A 19728-nucleotide genomic window follows, 5' to 3' on the forward strand; every position below is an offset into this window, starting at 1 on the left:
AGGGCGGGGAGCAGCGGGGCGGGCCGCGGGGCCGCGGCGCTGGGCTGGCCGGGAGCCTGGCGGCGGCGGCTCCGGGGATGGTCCACGCACTGGCGCCGTCACGTGTTGTTCTCCTTGGAGTGAGCCGGAGCCGCGGCGGCGGCGGGCGGAGGGGGCTGGACGGGCGAGCGCGGCCCCCGCCGCCTGTTTTGGTGCGGGGCGCCGGGAAACTCCGCGAAGAAGCCGGCGGAGAGGGAGTCGCCGCGGCGGTGCTTGCTATCCCGCCGGCCTGGGGCACGGGAGGGGGCCGCGCCGGCGGCCGCTGAGGCGCTGCCGAGTGGAATGAAGAGGAGGAGGAAGAGAGGATGTTCGTGGGGCGGCCGGGCTGCCTCCCCTCCCTCCCTCCCGCCGCTGCCGGGCTGCGCCGCGTGTGGAAATGGCACTTTCTCTGCCTAACGAGATGGGACTGAATGGGGTCGGCAGCCGCCTCCGCACGCACGAGCGGGAGAAGCAGCAGCAACCCCAGCGCTGATATTTGGGGAAGGGGGGGCGGGGGGAGGGTTGTGTTGTGGGCGGCTTTTTTTTGTTGTTGTTGTTGTTGTTTTCTCTTTTTTTGGGGGGGGGGGGGGGAGGGAGAGCGTTGCGGAGGGGGGGAAAGCAGCGTGTATTTTTGGGTGCAAACCCCGGACTTTGCAGAACAATCTCCGCCCCCGAGAGGATATTTAATCTGCACCAGAATTCGCGACTCGCGGAGGCAAACTTGAGGCGGGGAGGGGGTGCGGGCAGCGGAGGGGAAGGGGACCCCCGCCCCGCTCCCGGTCCTGGCGGAGCCCGACCCCTGCGAGGGAAGATGCGTTTCTCTTTCCCGGCGGCTGCTCTTGGGACGAGACTTTGGTCTGGCCTGATCGGGACTGGACTTTTTAAGGACGCGCTTACCCATCTAAGGGCGACTTGGGCATAAACAGCAACGCAAACTCTGATTTGGTGCTGGAAGCTGCCTCTGCCCCGAACAGCTGCTCTCACGCTGCTTCTGTCCCTCCCCCGTCCCGTCCTCAAAAGAGGAGCTGGAGCTATTTTGCTTCTTTTTTCTTTTTTTTTTTTTTTTTTAATTGTTGTTGCATGAATTTTATTTTAGGTGGTTGTCTTTTCCGGCTGGCTTGACTGTTTTGGGGTCTTGCGGACTGCTAGCTGCAATAACAGCTCCACCGTCTCTCATCATGGCTAGCCCCACAGATAATAACGAGGGCTTCTTCTCAGATGTCAGAAAGGTGGGTTACTTGCGCAAACCCAAGAGCATGCATAAACGCTTTTTTGTGCTGAGGGCAGCCAGCGAGTCTGGACCCGCCCGGCTGGAGTATTACGAGAATGAGAAGAAATGGAGACACAAGTCAGGGGCCCCCAAGCGCTCCATCCCACTAGAAAGCTGCTTCAACATCAACAAACGGGCTGACTCCAAGAACAAGCACCTGGTGGCCCTCTACACCAAGGACGAGCACTTTGCCATTGCGGCTGACAGCGAGCCTGAACAGGAGAGCTGGTACCAAGCGCTGCTGCAGTTGCACAACAGGGCCAAGGGCCACCACCACCTCCATCACCATCACCACCACCACCACAGCGACGTCACCTTTGGAGGCAGCAACGCGGGACTGGGGGAAGCAGGTGAAGACAGCTATGGTGAGGTAGCCCCTGGCCCGGCTTTTAAGGAAGTTTGGCAAGTAATTCTGAAGCCTAAGGGCCTAGGCCAGACAAAGAACCTGATTGGCATCTACCGCCTGTGCCTGACTAACAAGACCATCAGCTTTGTGAAGCTGAATTCAGATGCGGCTGCTGTGGTGCTGCAGCTGCTCAATATCCGCCGCTGTGGTCACTCCGAGAACTTCTTCTTCATTGAGGTGGGGCGCTCGGCTGTCACGGGGCCTGGTGAGTTCTGGATGCAGGTGGATGACTCGGTGGTGGCACAGAACATGCATGAAACCATCTTGGAGGCCATGCGAGCCATGAGTGAGGAATTCCGTCCCCGCAGCAAGAGCCAGTCCTCCTCAAACTGTTCCAACCCCATCTCTGTGCCCCTTCGCAGTAGGCACCACGTCAACAACCCTCCACCCAGCCAAGTGGGGCTCAGTCGACGGTCCAGGACTGAGAGTGTCACAGCCACCTCTCCTGCCGGTGGTGGGGGTGGAGGTACAGGTGGCAAACCCAGCTCTTTCCGGGTTCGAGCATCGAGTGACGGGGAAGGCACGATGTCGAGGCCTGCCTCTGTGGATGGTAGCCCAGTTAGTCCCAGTGCCAACCGGACCCATTCGCATAGACACCGTGGCAACTCCAGGCTCCATCCCCCGCTCAACCACAGCCGGTCCATCCCAATGCCTTCCTCGCGCTGCTCTCCTTCAGCCACCAGTCCTGTCAGCCTGTCATCCAGCAGCACCAGTGGCCACGGCTCCACCTCGGACTGCCTGTTTCCGCGAAGGTCTAGTGCTTCGGTTTCTGGCTCCCCTAGCGATGGTGGATTTATTTCTTCTGATGAGTATGGTTCCAGCCCCTGTGACTTCCGCAGCTCTTTCCGCAGTGTGACCCCAGATTCACTGGGACACACCCCACCAGCTCGGGGCGATGAAGAGCTCAACTACATCTGCATGGGGGGAAAGGCCACCTCCTCTTGCTGCAGCCTGGCAGCTCCCAATGGCCACTTCATCCCACGTACCTGCCACCCGCAGCAGCAGCCTCGCTACCCTAGTACACCGTGCTGTCCTCGAGGTGGTAGCGAGGAGGTTGCCGACTTGGAGAAGGCATTCAGGAAGCGGACTCACTCTGCAGGCACTTCGCCCACCATCTCCCACCAGAAGACACCCTCACAGTCTTCAGTGGCCTCCATTGAGGAGTACACGGAGATGTTGCCTTCTTACCCCTGTGGTGGCAGCCGGCTGCCGTCCTACCGGCACTCAGCCTTTGTGCCCACTCACTCCTACCCAGAGGAGTGTCTTGAGATGCACCACCTGGACAGCGGCCATCATCGGACCAACTCCGCCCCACACACAGATGACGGCTACATGCCCATGTCACCCGGTGTAGCCCCCGTACCCAGCGGGGGAGGGGGGCCCAAGGGTGGTGACTACATGCCCATGAGTCCTAAGAGCGTGTCGGCCCCACAACAAATCATCAACCCTGGCAGGGGGGGCCGCCACCCTCCAGCCACGGTGGACTCCAATGGCTACATGATGATGTCCCCCAGCGGCAGCTACTCCCCTGACAGCGGCTCCACGGGCTATGGCAAGATCTGGACGAACGGCGCCGGCCACCACCCGAAACTCTCGGTGGAGAGCAACGAAGGGAAGCTCCCCTGCGGCGGCAGCGACTACATCAACATGTCCCCAGCCAGCGGCTCCACCACCAGCACCCCGCCTGACTGCTACTTCGGGGGTGCGGGGCAGCCGGGCGTCGAGGAGGCTGCCACCGCGGCCCACCACAAACCCATCTACTCCTACTTCTCGCTGCCGCGCTCCTTCAAGCACGTGCACCGGCGAGGCGGTGGCGGGCCGGCGGCGGGGGGCGAGGAGGGCAGCCCCCAGCCCCGCATGGCCCTCGGCTCCAGCCGCCTCCTCTACGCCGCCGAGGACTCGTCCTCCTCCACCAGCAGCGACAGCCTGGGCGGCGGCGGCGGCACCGAGGGCGGCCCCCCGCCGCAGGCGCAGCCCCCGCGCAAGGTGGACACGGCCGTGCAGACCAAGGGCCGCCTGGCGCGACCCACGCGGCTGTCGCTGGGCGGCCCCAAGGCCAGCACCCTGCCGCGGGCCCGGGAGCAGCCCCCGCTCCTCCTGCCCCCGGAGCCCAAGAGCCCCGGCGAGTACGTCAACATCGAGTTCATCGCCGGCGAGAAGCCGGCCTTCCCCCCGGCCGCCCTGGGGCTGGGCTTGCCGCCGCCGGGCAACGAGGGCGCCGAGGAGTACATGAACATGGAGCTGGGGCCGCCGCGGGCCCCCTGCCCCGCCGGCTTCGCCGCTGCCCGTGCGACCCCCGCGGCCCGGCCCGGCCGAGGCGCGGCCCCCGGCGGTCGGGACTACGTGACGATGCAGCTGGGGGGCGCCGCCGCCGCCGGGGGCTCCTGCTCGGACTGCGCCGACAGCCCTTCCCCCTGCTCGCCCGCCCTCCTGCTCAGCTACGCCGACGGGCGGGCGGTTCGCTCCGCCGCCGAGAAGCCCCCGCCGGTGGCGGCGGCGGCGACGACGACGGCTTCCCCGGAGCTGCCGCGGCCGTCGGCCGAGCTGTCGGCGGCGCCGCCGCGCTCCTCCTCCCTGCTGGGGGGGCCCGGCGCGGGCAGCGCCTTCACCCGCGTCAGCCTTAGCCCTGGCCGCAATCAGAGCGCCAAGGTGATCCGCGCCGACCCTCAGGGCGGCCGGCGGCGGCACAGCTCCGAGACCTTCTCGTCCACGCCCAGCGCCGCCCGCGGAGCGGCGGGCAGCGGCGGGCTCGGGGCGCCCTTTCCTTGCGGCGGCGCGGGGGGCGCCGAGGAGGTGAAGCGCCACAGCTCGGCCTCCTTCGAGAACGTGTGGCTGCGGCCCGCTGCGGGGGAGGCCCGCCGGGAGCCGGGGGCCGCGCCCGCCCTGGAGAACGGGCTCAACTACATCGACCTGGACTTGGTGAAGGACTTCAGCCACCACCCCCGCCGAGGCCACCACCACCTCCACCCCCCCGCCGAGGGCGCCGCTCTGCCGGGGGGCAAGCAGCTGCCGCCGCCGAAGCCCCCGGGCCAGCCTCGCGGGGGCGGCCGCTCCAGCGACGACCTGAGCGCCTACGCCAGCATCAGCTTCCAGAAGCGGGAGGAGATGTAGGAGCCGGTGGCCCGCCGGGGAAGGTGAGCCGGGGGCGGGGAGGCGGACGGCCCCGGGCGGCTCTGTGCGGGGAGAGGACCGGTGGGGGCGGCGGGCCGAGGCCGCTGGTGGTGGTTCCGTGCCGTGGGGCCTGCCGGGCCGCGGCGGCCTCCCCCGGCAGCGATGCCGCAGGCCGAGCAGCGGTGGCCGTGGCACCTTGGACTGGTTTCGGTGTGCGTTTTGGGCTTAGTATCTGCACCGTGTTTTAGTGGCAGAGTCGTCCAGGAGCACAGCGTCCCTGCGGGTGTCCCAGCTGCCGGCCCGGACCGGGGGGCTGCTCCCAGAGCGCACCTGGGTGCTCCGGTTCCGATGGGGATATGATACCGTGCCCACCGTGTTGCCACACTGCTTTACTCTTCAGAATGAGGTGTGCTTCAGAAGTGCGTGTAAGGGGGGAAAAAACAGTGAGTTAGCTATAGCGTGGGGCTGGGAACGGGAAACTCCCCTGGTAATCCTGATGTGGTCAGTAATCACTCCTGTGGCCAAGGGTAAAGCAGCCAAGCGTGCCCGCTCTTGCTTTCCCATGTGCAGAACACGGCTGATGGCATCTACCTCACAGGGCTGCAATGAGTGTTAATTCAGTTTTGTTTGGAAGGTGCTTTGAATTTGAAAATAGACTTCAAAGCTTTCAGAGTGTTGTACCTGTCACTTGTGTTTCAGCTGATACTAAGCGTGGCTGTCCCATGCTCACAACAGTGTTACAGACTGCATAGGAAACGGGCCATATGAACTGGGTCTTTGGCATTGACTGATAGTTCTATTTTTCGTTGAAGCTTTGCATTTTTAATTTGGGGAAAACTTCTGCCAGGCTGTTGCACGTTGATTACAGGTGTGTAAGATGAGTAGGAGCATTGTTGCAAGCAATGTGATGTTTCTGGTGTTTTTCTTCATGCAGCACATAACAAACGTATCTCATTCAGAGCTCACAAAGCACAGTGCACCTGCGTGAGTCCTTTCGTGAAAGGTGAAGACCATTTTGGCGCAGACAAGCGCTAGTAGATAGCTACCCTGTTAATCTTGTTGAAACACTTGATTTTAGCAGTTTTCTACATACTTGAGCAGCAGCAATCACAGTAGTTTAAGTAGTTAATATATGCAATGACATTAGGGGATGTATCTCATACCACTGTTTACATCGTAAGTGTAATAAGCTTACTATTTGTATTGCACGTTCGATCAGCTCAAGGGAACGCTCAGGGCTGGTCTGGTATGATGCCTGGGATCATACATTCACCATTTTTATTCCATCCTTATAATCTGAACAAAAGTAAAACAATCTCTTCTCATTTGTTACTTAGCACTTGCTGCTATTTATTTTTAGAGCAATGCAGTATTAGATGTTAGTCTTCCGTGACCTATGAATACCAGGTTAATTTCAAAGTTTGAGGTAAGGTTTAAGATCAGCGTAGATATTGCTGCTCTGGTTCAAATGGTAACTGGTTGGAAATGATTATTTTTGTGGCCATCTGAGAGGAGCGTGCTGCCTGTCACAATCTGTTGTCTGTGACCAGACTTAGACAACCACACCCTTTCTCTGTTCTGGGATGTGCTTGCAAGAGCCTGTCTAGACTGTCTTGGTGATTCCTGCTGTTACCCCGGGAATCTGTATCTGCCTAGGGCAGTGTTGGTGTTACGAACTCTTCAGGAGGGGATTTTTGCCGGAAGATGCAGCATGTTGTGCTAAAAGTCACATTGCTAGGAGCATTGCTTCCCTCCCCACCCCGCCCCCCTCCTTGTGTGCTAAGATTGGGGGAGCAAGTGTGAGAGAAAATCCTCTGTCAGTGTGTGGATAAATAATAAACGCTTGCAAGAGTATGAGAATGCAGGTCTTGGGGGGAGCAGTGTCATAACTGTTCAGTGACACAGTTTTTTTCCAAAAGCACTGTTTACTTTTGTTGTAGACAACTTAGTTAATTGATCTTGTGTGTCATCTTTAATGTAAAAGCTGTGGCAATGTTTTCTGTCATGGTGGTAGGTAGATACCTGCTGTGATTATGCTGTTCAGTGGAGGATCAGGACGTGGCAGACCTGATATGAGGACATGCTGAAAAATATGCAGGTGTTTTTCAGAGCAGTGTTGTGAAAGGTAGTGTCTAATAGAGTAATTGGTATTTGAAGTCGGTTCCTATTTCCCAAAATTAGGCTTGGACTGAGCAAGCACAGCTTCTCCTTGGAGGCAGGGGAAGAGTCAGGCTATAATTATATGGAGAGATTGTAGCTATTGCCGTTCCCCTTTCCTTTCCCACTATAAAGCTGTGTTAGTTGCTTGTAGCTTTCTCAGACATTAACCCTTTGGACTCTCATTTGCTAGCCTAGATTTCCCACCATCAGCTGAAACTTTCCTCACAAAATTCAGCCCGACTAGCTCATCTGTTGTCGAGTGTGTTAAGGAAAATAAACCCACAACGTTTTGTCTGTGTAAAAACATTTTTACAGCTGTTTTTTGACACATCCTTGTACCTTTTTTGCTCTGGAGGTGGAACTTGGGTTTGGCAGGGGAATCGGCCCATGTAGGTAATACCTTATGCCATTCTTCAGAAAATCTGCCCGGAGGTAAGTGATTTACAGGCCTGCAAACAGTATGTTTGCACATGCCTGAAAAAGTTGTTGAGCACCTTCAGCTAAACTGTTCTCCTGAAAACTCCACGTGCAGTGAGGGTGCTCCAGTTCCCTGAAGCTTTGTGTGGCCAAGTAGGCTCTGCTGCCTCGGCGTCTGCCAGCTTTCCCCATGCTCCTCCCAGCAGGTGAGGCTGTCCAGGCTCTGGCTGAGAGCAGGGAGGCTGCGGTTGTTTGGTGTCTGAGCAAGGTGAAAGAGGAAAGAGAAGCTACTTGGTATGCTTGCAGGTATGGTGGAGAGGAGAGAAATCTGGACCTGGGAAGGGAGAGGTGAAGCTGAAGGTATCAGAACAAGGGATGAGGAAGGCTGCGTTAATTACCCTTTCTTGCTCTCCATCTTTTTCATGGGTTATTTACACTTTTAGTCTCAGAAGTGGCAAAAGGTGCTCTTTTTTTTTTCTCCCCTCTCCATAGAGCAGCCTTCCACCCCACCCCAAAGGCCTAAACTGGCTGCATAACTCTTGTTTTATCCATTCTGTAATTTTCTGCTGTTGTAGTCTACCAGATAAGGACCCCCCAGCTGTTGGCCATTCATCTCCCAATGGGTAAAATTATTGTTTCTGCTTTGCTGCAAGCTAACTCCTCTCCTCTTCCCTGCTCCCCTGTCCACCCCCGCAGCCACTTCCAAGTTGCTCAGACATAACATTCTGAAGTATTTTTAACCTTTTTCAAGTGTGCTTATTTTTCCCAACATTAAAGATACTGGCTGAAATAATTGCATTGTTTCCCAAATTTAATTTAAAAACATTTCTCTCGCACCCACAGTATTCCTCTGCACTCTCCAATCCCATTGCCTTCCCTGTCGTATATTCTTGGCAGTTTCTTTACAGCTGGCCCTGCACTTGTCTTTCTAACTCTCTTCTCTCATCCCGTTAAAAGTGCAGCAGTTTTAATGCAGTCCTGCATGCTCCCTGCCCAAACGCTTCCCTGTGCTTCAGAGAATTGGGTACTGTTGTGTGTGCCTAGCCTAGCCGGTGACTCTTTGGTGCTTGGATCCTCTGATAAGTGGATTTTTATGCTGTAGCTGGAAGGCCCCATTGCTGCAGCAGCCAAATCGTGCTGGGAAACACCAGCCTATGATGGGGAGAAAGTGAGCTGAGAGCTCGGGAGGGGGGAGAGCAGTGTTGCTGTAAGGCATTTTCCTCCTGCTCAGAGTTTTGCATGCGCAGATGAGCAGATGTTGAGAATATGCTGTGGATCCTGCTTTTGGGATTGCTGTGAGAAGACAAGGCTCATAGAACGAGCAGGGGTTTTGAAGATGAACTGCTGATAGCTTGAGTTCTGAGTATATAGTCAAAAAATATTCCAAAAAGGAAACCATTAGACATGTGCTCCGGAGAAACAGGAAAGGCTGCAGTAGGATAGTAGCATGAATCCAGGTATGTGGCTTTGATCTCCGGAGCTTCAAAGCAAAGTCGTTATTCCCCTGACTCATTTCCATTTTGTTGATGAGTCTGAGAACTCATGAAAGTGAGTGCTAATAGCAGCGAGTAGAATATGTGTAGTGTGAGCAAGTGGTAACTTGGCTCATTCACAGCTTTAATGATGCCTCTTTTACCCAGTGCATGGGTGGTTTGGTTTTTTTTTGTGATGTAAGAAAATGGAATACAGTACAATGGCATCTGTACGGTTGTTATGCCTTCTGTCTGGTTCCAGTTAAAGGAAAGCACTACTAAGGGGAAGACCTAAAAGTTTGTTTGGGTCTCAAGAAAACACACATGATGGTAAACAGAAAATTACTCATGTAATTCTTGTATAATATACCTGGATTTTTTTTTTGTTGGGATATTGCTTGCTTTTTTATTTTATTTCTTTAATAGTTTTCAGTAGTTGGTTTTGTTTCCTCAAATTAAAAACTTAAGGTAGAACAACTGAAACACTGCAAATGCCAAAACAAGATGTGTACAATTAAAGTAGGTTTTTGGGGGAGGTTGTTTCCAGAACTGAAAGAAGTTTCTGTAGTTTTGGGTCAGCACCAAGGTAAATACCAGTAAGTTATGAAAGCTTTCCATGCTTTATGGGTATTACTCTAGACAAAACAGTGCTTTTCTTACTATATGCGCACACCAGTTTTTCCCCATACGTAATTATTTGCCAAAATTGAGCCTGTGTCTCCACATACTTGCGTATTTGCAGTTCTCCTGTTTAACAAGACCACAAGCTTATAATTAATGGGTTGGGGGGGGGGGGGTTGAGGGTTTATTGTTGTTTGGTGGTTGTTTTTTTTTTTGTTTGTTTTTGTTTTTTTTTTGTAATTTAGACAGTAGATTGGTTCCTTTAATCTATCTACAATAAATTGTAGTATTGATTATTTCCCCACTCCCCACCTTGATTTTAATGACAGGTTTCTTGGGACTTTTTTGTTTTACTGGCTTAAAACTTAGAACTGTATGATTTATAAACCAATTCAGTCAATTGTGAAGTACTATTTGGACTTCTTTAGCACATAGGTTTCATATTTGGTCAATGTTTAAACTGATTTCTGAATGTGGTTTAAATTTGAAAATGAAACAGAACGTTGCAGAGCAAGGATGACACTCATTTTTAACTAGCAACTGTGGAGAGATCATAGAATCATAGAATCATAGAATTAGTGAGGTTGGAAGGGACCTTTAAGATCATCAAGTCCAACCGTTAACCTACCCTGATAAAAACATATCATATGTTTCCTTAGATAACACTCGTAAATAGAGAATTACAGCTCTTAAATGAAATGCGGCAAGCAGCTGTGGAGTAGGAATGTTATTTGACCAATACCTTCAGTATGTTGGGTTGTTTCAGGACCGCTTTATAAGAGCTGAAATTTTCATATTCCTTAGGACCGTGCAGTTTTTGCAAGTACTGACAGTAAAATGTACTTGAATATTGTTCTGAACAAGTTGCATTAACTGTTTAATAGCTTGTTTCTGAATAAAGCGATGTGTGTTTTTCCAGTTTATCGAAGCTCTGGAAGTGCATCTCTTTAGTACTGATTACAGTGTAAATAAAGTCCCTAGTGAACATAAACTTAAAAAAAATATATTTTGGTGTTCAGTGATATGGAAGATAAATAGATATTCTTTTCCCAAACTAATTCAATACTAGATTTAACCTCGGTGCCAAGTTGCATTGAAAACTAATTATTGCATTTAGATTAGGTATTAGGAAAAATTTCTTCACTGAAAGGGTTGTCAAACATTGGAACAGGCTGCCTAGGGAAGTGGTTGAGTCACCATCCCTGGAGGGATTTAAAAGATGCGTAGATGTGGTGCTGAGGGACGTGGTTTAGTAGTAGCTTGGCAGGGCTAGGTTAATGGTTGGACTTCATGATCTTAAAGGTCCCTTCCAACTGAAATGATTCTGTGATTTGATTGACAGCTATGAAATGTAGTACTCTTTTAAGGGAGGAGGGAAAAAGGTGGAAATGCTGTTCCCTGGACCCATGTTGTGGCATAGAGAGACTATGGGATGCTGACATAAGATAAGGGGGAATTAAAGGTACAGGCTGGGGAATAATTGTAGAAATTGGTATGGGAGGGAGATGGAAATGAGACATTGAAATTACTTAGGGGACACAGGGAAACTGTGGTATCATGATGTGGGTGGAGAGAATTGAAAGGTGTTTGTGATCTGAAGGGAACTGGGATGGTGGTATGTGAAAATTTGAGGATGAGTATAGAGAAATGCAGATGTCCTGGATATATACAGAGGCACTCATATATATTTATTCTAGAGGCACTCATTTTGCATGGTACTGCAGTTTTCTGAAGGTGTTTTTACTTCTGTATTTTTCTTTTGATTTTTATTACTGGGATAGACACTGTTTAGAAAGTGTGTGTTTTCCTTAGTTGTGGTTAGATTTATTTTTTAAAAAATATTATTTGGATATTCTGCTGACCTTAACAGGATGATGTGCATAGTAAGGTAAGCAGAATTTGCATCCATTTCTTTTTTCCTAAATTCTTTGTCTTGTAGCATCCCTGTCACAACCGCGGCAGTAAACCGCAGGTGGGAATCTGAATTAAGTACCAGATAAATAAGAATGAGTGAATTTTAACTTGTTTTTATAAAATACATCCAATGAAAGGAGGGCTATATTCAAATAGGTTGTTTTTAAGTGCAGTATTTTGTTCTTTACCGTTTACTACTTGGACAGTTAAAAATTTGATTAAAGACGAGGTTCATTAGTTTCATAATTTGTCATACAGATAAGTAAGTATAGATTCCTGTAAAAATGTTTAGTTTAAAGAGTATCTTGTAACAGAAAACTTCAAACGTCAAAATTATTGTGGCTTGTTAACAGCAGATCTTTTGTTTTTCATTTTGTGGTAAGAGCTGCAACGCAAATATATTAATGTTAACAAACACATCTGAATTCCCAATTTATCAGAATGCTAAAAGCTGGCTTTTGGTCATCTGTACATAATCTGATATGTTAAAAGTACCCATTCACAAAAGTGAGTAGCATTATTCTATTTTTACGTCATTCTGGGGTTTTGGTAAATAGTGATCGTGTTGATTATTATTTTGAACACGTGAAATAGAGCTAGTAAAGGAGATGCATCAGTAACTTAAAATAAAATGATTCTCAAGTTCAACTAGCTTTATTCTCTGCTTACAGAAATGATGTGAAATACAACAAAATCCAAGGTGTGAACAGATAAAGGAGATTAAATAAGCCTGGCACTGTTAACTAACTAAAAGATGTCTTGATATATATCTCTCTGATCATGTTTGACATATCTAGGTCATGTTCTCTGAAGACTATTATTAGAGATTTAACCTTGGGTAATTGCAAAGTGTATTTTCTTCAGAGTAGTTTTGATCAGGTAGGTGAGACAGTGAAAGTTTGTTTGTGTGTGTTCAACTGCTTCTAATAATTTGGGAGTCTAGTTAAAAGATCCGGTGTCAACCACCTGACCTGTAAGGTGAAATGTACCATTCCTGTGTTGTATCACACAAGATTTCCCTGCGCACATTTTGTCAACTGTTGTAAAATTCCATTTTTTTGGAAGCTAGGGATGTAGAAGAAATGATCTGTTAAACTTTCAAACAAGATACGCATCAGGAAGAATGAATTACATTGTACACTTTACAGCTAGTGGAGCTGTCAAAGTGTACTTATACGTTTGAACTGTCTGATGATACGTGTTATAAAACGCAGGAAGGTAGTAGTCTGGGAACATCTACAACTTCAATTTACTGTGTTTCTTCTTCCCCCCTCCCCCAGTCTGTGTAGGCTGGATATTTGGAACCCACTAGAGCACCTAAGCATTGGACGAGCTTTCTTTGAAATATAGACTGTGTGTGAATAAAAAAAAACATGTGAACTATCTATCAGCCTTGCTTCTTTTCCAGTTTCAGTGGTCTGGCTTTCAATGTGGTGTACAAATCTTTGTTAAGAAATAACTATGGGGCAAGAGCGCCATAAAATGGCTTTGCCTGTCAATAATGTAGGTAACTAGTCTGTGCACTGGAGCTTTCCTTCAATGGCACAGTTCCCTGAAGGAGTAAAAAGCTCAAACGTGTGGGTGGAGTGGGTGAGACTAAGCCAGTGATTGTATGGGTTCCTTCTGCCCTTACTTCACTGAATTACAGAACTCAAAAAAACCCAACCAAACAAACAAAAAAAATCCCCAAAAACCCACAACCCCAACAGACCCAACCCAAAGCTGCCCTTCATTCTTCTCTCAAGATCCTGGACATCTTTACCTTGCTAGTAACACCCATTTTTAAACACTGCGCCCAGAGTTGTGGAGAAGACACATGTTTTGATTGGGAGAATTGAAGACCCTCAGGAAGTGTAGGTAGAAGATTGAGTTCATTCCTCCTCTTACGGCATATCTCAGCTGGGGTCTCACTGTTTATTGGTTTTTAAGTGACCGTAGAGGAGTGGAAGGGAGGTGGGGAGCTCGAAATGCCATGGCTGAAGCTGTGACTTGCTTCCATTCTGACTTGAGCTTCCCATGCCCTATGCTGTTTATCAGAGATGCAAAAAGACATCTAGAGTGACAGCTGATGTGTATCAGTGAGGGAATCTTTTATATTAAAACACCAGATGGTAATTCATCTTCAGCATAGCTGGCCTTCATTTCGAAGAGAAGATTGCTGTGTTAGAAAAAGAAATTTTAACTCCTAGATAACGGGGAACAAGCAAGAGGGGTGATCTCTTGGCTTCAGAGACAAACTGGGAACTCAGAAGCCCTCTGCATGCACTACACACCAGGGGAGTGCTGCTGGTGCCCAGGCATAAATAACGTTTAGTTCCTTTGCTGAAACACCTTGAAAATAACTATTGCGAGGAGACTATGGTCTTCCAGTAACTTCCCAGTTTAGTTTGATGATTCCTATCCAAGTAATCGACAAGGTATTTGGGAGTCAATGGCGGCAGTGATGTATGTGGTACTCAAAAGCCTTCATAAAAGTCTTCTCTTTTCTGGAGAAGGGACAGGTGCAACTGAATGTCTTCTGCTGTGCCTGTGCCTGCCGTGACATAGGGCTGGTAATGTCTGCTGCCTTCCCTGGCATGGTACAGTGTGCTTTTCATGGTCCTCATTCTCTAATGGGGATACCCAGAGAAATAAAGTTTGGGCACTTCTGCTGAAATGATGGCTGTTCTATTTCTGACTCTTGAAGCCACTGTAGGTAAATGATGGAGATGTTGCCTGTACGGGCTCTGAAAGATGGGATAATTTCCATTTCCTCGGAAAAGTTTGTGCTGTTACAGTTGCTGATTTCTCTCCTGTAATTCCTGATCACAAATTCTGAATGACTTCTTACTTCAAAATAGCAAAATGTAGCATTTGTGGAACAGAATGTTAGGGAACAATGAGGAAACAAACTAACAAGTTATTTAGTCAGTTGAAGCTAAGAGAATGTTCTCTTACTTTTTTAGTTTCTGCTTTGGAATATATCCATGAGGATTTTCCTTTCACAGTATAGTTATATTTCATGGAAGTGACCAACAGCAGGTAGCCCAGCTGCACTGTCCTTGGAAGAGATAGGACAGCTTGGCTTACCCAGAGGATTTGAAATAACTTGTAGATGTCAGTAAGGTAATGTATTGCTTGTTTTGGTGGGAACGAAGATCTGGACGATAGCTGCATGAAGGGAAAAATGAGCAATACTCTCTTGCAGTGATGGTAAATTCAAACTGAACCATTTTCCTCTGGTGAAAATGAAAGTGACTAATTGAAATCCTTAGGAGGATGAAAATGTATTTGGACAGGTAGGAACTGCTTTGTTAAAAGAGAAAAAAATTGCCTCTCTTTAACCTGCTACATTTACCCTATTTCTGTTTTTGAGTTCTTTGCTTGAGAAGCATAGGCACATTCTACCATCCCTTTGTGCTTTGCTGCATTATGGTATTTTTAGCACTTGGTCCACTTTTGATTTTCTGTGTGGCAGAACAAAGTTGATTTTTTTTTTTTTTTAAACTAGTGGCCGCTAAACTGCAGAATAATAAATGTTTGTTGCCCTTTGAAAAATGAAGGGAAGTGCACGAGTACTAAGTGGTTAATTGCTTGGTCACATACATAAAATGAAATCCAGGTAAGGAAGCCCTAGCATTTCTAAAGCTTGAGTGTACTGAAAACCTTTTACAAACAAAGGGAACTTGCTATCTGCTGTATATCGTTCAAGAATCTTAAAAAGCAGGCTGGCTGGCACAGCTGGGGTGTGGTCTTGCGAGATGTTTGGGCAGATTTCAGCAGCTTGCTTGGCTCAAAAGGGTGGTCTCACCTCAGCTGCGCGCTCTGGCTGTTTCTCTGTGCTGCTTCCATACAAGTAAATGGCAACTGTAGTTAGGCTGACGTATTGTTTAGTAACTGTTTATATTTCCTCATTTTGCGCATAATGGCATTCAGATTTCTGAGAAATAGCAAAATAAAATGTATAAAGAGGAATTTAGTTTGTTTAGGAAGCTGTAGGTTAAAAACTGTAAATATTTTTCTCATTGAAAGTTAATATTTGTTGTAGTGTCAGTATTTTGGAAATAATCTTGTATTTTGTTGACTTTATCATCATCTGGTGAACATGATGCAGAATGTTCTTGAATTCCTTGGATATCTTGATATGGGTGGATAGGATAGCCATGTGTGATTTACATCTATCTTACCAGTTTGAGATGAAAACAGAGGGAGATGAAACTAAATAAAACAGCAGTGATGGAAACTGAACAGCTCCAAATCATCCCTCTTCCCTTTACAACTGCTGTGCACACTCCTTCCTCCCACGGCTGCTTCTTGGGAGCAGAAGCTAAAGAACTGGTATCTGCTGGCATTGGTGCACTCTCTACAAACATCGTAGTCTAAGCATGTAAATGGTGAAACTTCATTCTTAAATGGATTAACATAGCCGATCAGTTTGTACGCAACAGAGTCTTGAATACTTAGAACAATTTAAGGGTTCTTAAAAATGAAACAAAACTCTCAAAACTCTCTTTTCTGTATGAAACTTTTTTCCCTTAGCAAGCTCTGATGCAAGGGAAAAGCCCTTCTGAAGGTGTGCAGGCATGTAGCTAGGGCATGTTTTTTCAGGCCTTTGAACTAGGTTAGGAATGCGTCTCAAGATGGAAGAATGAATAGTTACTTGGTGCTTTTAGCCTCCGGGCTTGAAACTCGCAAGAGGAATGTTATTGTGTCTTCAAAGCCTGTTTCACACAGGCTTTTGTTGAGCAGGAACTTGGAGAGTCTTTGTATTATCATGCACACAACAAAAACAGCCAGCCACCCAATTTGATCTAATTGGGTGGTGGTGGGGAGATGTTTCTTCAGTAGGAAGGCTCTGGAAAATTGGGTGCATATTTTTAATTAGGAAATACCCTTTAGAGCCAAGGGATTGCCTACACAGACATTTACCAGCTTGATAAAACTCTCTAATTATACTGATGCAATTCCCCATGTGCACATCCCCTCTTTACCCCTTCTCTCTATGTAGTGCTTTCCCAGGAACAGAGCAAATATTTACATTTCTTTTAAATTCTGTTTTGACCCTGAGGTGATGGTAGCACATCCCTGGAGAAGGCAAGCTGAGGTTGAGAAAGAGGGGTGGTTCAGGTTGAAGTAATTTTTGTAATGCTTTCTTAAAAATAAACCAGTATTCAGGACTAAATGTGCTCCAGTATACTAATACTACCTAAATTAAGTCAGACCTTTCAGTAAACATCACTATCAAGCGTTTAGAGGAAATAAAACCATTGCTCTAGTGAAGATGATTGGTGAAGTATCCAGAATTGGGGTTTGAAGTGCTAAATTTTTTTGAGAACAGCAGTTGCTTCAGTAGGTATCCAGAGAAATTTATTTTCATTGCAGCATATGACTAGACTAATTACATGAAGGGCTTAGTCAAAGTTGAGTGAGATTAACTGAAACAGAAAAGGTAAGAAAATCGGTTTCCTTTCTAAAGGTTTTTACTTAAGAAAACCCCGTGTACTCTACAAAATCTGAAATTTTGAAGTAGTAGCCAAGCCCACACAATTTCACCTAATAAATAAAGAGGAGGTTTAAAAAAAGGCTTGAAATTAAAGGTTTATTTTGTTAAGCCAACTTCCTTATGTGTTCAGGATATTTTGTTAGTTTTTAATTAACTGATAATACAGAGCGTACTATTTCAGTTTTATCCTGATTTTCATTCAAACACAGCTTGAAAAGTCATAAATATAGAATTTAACAGCTAGTAAATAGTGACCTGTATTGGTCATTAATTTCATGTCAAGATTCTGAATACATATACACTAACAGTATTGTCTAACTAGGGACTATACCAAATGCTAAATTAAAAGGTTATATTGCAGATCAGTATGATTTAGTGGTTATCGCTCTATGAGAATGACCATTAAGAACATAAAAAGATAAGTTTCCTCATTTGCTAATCTAAATTTGATTATTTTAATCACTTAAATTTGAGTTAATCCACCGTGAAGCCAAGTGTCAGTATCTCCATGATAATTAAATATATTTGAACTGATATGATTGTGCAGAAATAAATTGTGGGCACAGAAGAGACCTGGTTACAGGACCTCGTCTGATCCAGAGGAGGAGGAGCAGACCGTACGTGAAATGGTAGGAGGTTGGGAGGGTGAGAGGAAAGGGCAAGAGCACAAGTACAGAGAAACGGTAGTTAAACATTTTGAAGGATAAGAGTGACAGGCAGGCTGTGTAAATTGGCTGGCCAGTTAGCGGGTCTTCTGTAAGAAAAGTTTCACAAGGTTAGAGAAGGCAAAGTTGAGTAGGAAGGGGTATAGGGGCAGAGTGAGCCGAAGGAGAAATTGGAATGATGCTGGGAAGCTCAGATTTCAGTTGATGTAATTGAGCTTTAATGGCTTGAATGATTCATAATCTCTTAGCTTGATAGGCTGGTATAAAATTTTAAACATAGGTATGAATGAAGTTACTTACGCTGATAACATTGTGTGATTGCAGTAGTGGCATTGATGTGCCAAGAATTGCTAGAGGAAAAGAAATTGTATAAGATGTTGGTAACATTTGTGTAAACATATTTTGGAGGAAGGTTTGAATGATGATCCTTCTGCATGAGTGTGCTATGAAGGATTTCTCAATCTTGGCAGGGAAGGGGAGAATCTTCAATGGATGTAAATTGCTGTACCTGCTTGAAGTTGATAGAACAAGGGCAATATGCCTCATTTTAGAATGTGTCCCTTTAACTTTTTTTTTTCCTTTTTTTTTTTCCCCTTCTAAGCTGTTACTACGTTGTTCTGTTTGAATTAGTAGCGAGTCCCCATTAATTTTAATTAGGTATAGTAATGAGTTAGTTCTAAAGTGCTACAAAATGATCTGTAATTCAATGTCTAATTTATCTCCTACCTTGGGTATTTCATCTTTTCCAAAATTTCTTCTCCTGAAGATTGGTGAGGTGTTTGATCTGTCTTGATTCAAGCTTGTTTATTTCTACGTTTGTTAGAGTAGCTCATCAGCTTTTATTCTTTTATCAAATAACTTCTGTGATGTTAATTGTGTCTTATGGATTTGGGTTACGTTTCATCATTTGCATTTAGGTTGAAGGAACAGGTAAAAGCAGACGACTTATTAGCTGGACTGCTGTATGCTTAGAATAAAGAGGACTACAGAACGCTCAATGATAGCCTTTGTGTTATAGGACTCCTGTTGTTTGTAGAGCTTTGCAGCCTGTTTTGTTTTTAACTGATACGCTCTTACAGTAGCTTCTTACTGATCTTCACTGTAAATTTTTGAAGGTTTTTGGTTTGTTTTTGTGAAGTCAAGAGTGACACAAATCACTATCGGAATCTGTTTTCATGTTCCCTGGCTTGATCTGAATATCCTATAGTCATACTCTCTGTTCTGAGTCTTTAGGATTGGCTCATGCAGGTACATACGACAGATTTAAGGCCAGAAGGAGCTGTGGTAAGCACAGATAATCATTCCATTTTAGAAGCAGAATGGAGGACACAGCTTTGCCATCAGCTTAGCGTAATTGAAGGGCACCCTGTTGTTGCTGTCTCTGTGGCCACCTATTTCTCTGGAGACTTGGTTTTGGCATCAGCTGTGGTTGCTCACCACAGGTGGAAATGTATTTAGGAGGGAATGATGGACCACTTCTCTAGCTTGCTCCTAGTTTGGTTAAAACCAACTGTGAAACCTCATCTGCAATATTGTTTCAGGCAGTATTTAAACTTCTTTTTTTCACCAATCTGGACTTGGGTTATTTAAAACTTCAAATAGAACACTTTGTGTGATTAGTGTGTTATACTCTCCTTGAAACCACAGTTGTCTTGACCTACACTACTGCTGCTTTTCATCTCGGTTATCCTTTTGCCAACTGCAAAAACTGTTTGGAATTGCCTGCCTGCACAGTTGCTGTGAAACTGTGCCTTTAGTGAGGTATGATCCTGACCAGCCGAGACTTGGCTAGAACCAGCTGTGCCACCAGTCCCTCAGCCCCAGAAGCCTTTGCAGGTGTGCTGCGCTAGGATCAGACAGGTTTTATCGAAATGAGTTTGCTTCTTCACTCGCCTTGGAGGTACTGCTTTTAAGTGTGAATGCAGTAGAGATGTATTTATGCAATTGAAAAAAAAACAGTTCTCCATTAGGGCTAGTTTTGGTTTAGTTAAAAAATAGTAAGCTGTATCTGAGAAGAGACATCTTTTACTGGCAAACCACACTTGCTGCTTTAGTATTCATACTAGTTTAGCTGTCTAAGTTAGTCATCTTCTTAAACAAACCTTTACCACCAAAACCAAAATCTACGCTGACAAATTAGCCTTTCTAGTTTAGATAGGATCATATGTAGGTGTAAAACATTTTCAGGTGAA

The 19728-nt window shown here is 46.8% G+C and overlaps 1 protein-coding gene across 1 annotated transcript in view; it reads left to right on the forward strand.

Moving 5' to 3' along the window:
- Positions 1 to 609: 609 nt before the first annotated feature.
- Positions 610 to 19728, forward strand: part of IRS1 (insulin receptor substrate 1) — a 54466-nt gene continuing 35347 nt past the window's right edge. The window contains exon 1 of the mRNA XM_082487141.1: positions 610 to 4828. Coding sequence (XP_082343267.1) covers positions 1197 to 4805 — 3609 coding nt within the window. The 5' untranslated portion in view covers positions 610 to 1196 and the 3' untranslated portion in view covers positions 4806 to 4828. The remainder of the gene's footprint in view (positions 4829 to 19728) is intronic.

Source organism: Vanellus vanellus, assembly GCF_965231255.1.
Source record: "Vanellus vanellus genome assembly, chromosome: 8".
In the NCBI taxonomy this organism is placed as follows: Eukaryota; Metazoa; Chordata; class Aves; order Charadriiformes; family Charadriidae; genus Vanellus; species Vanellus vanellus.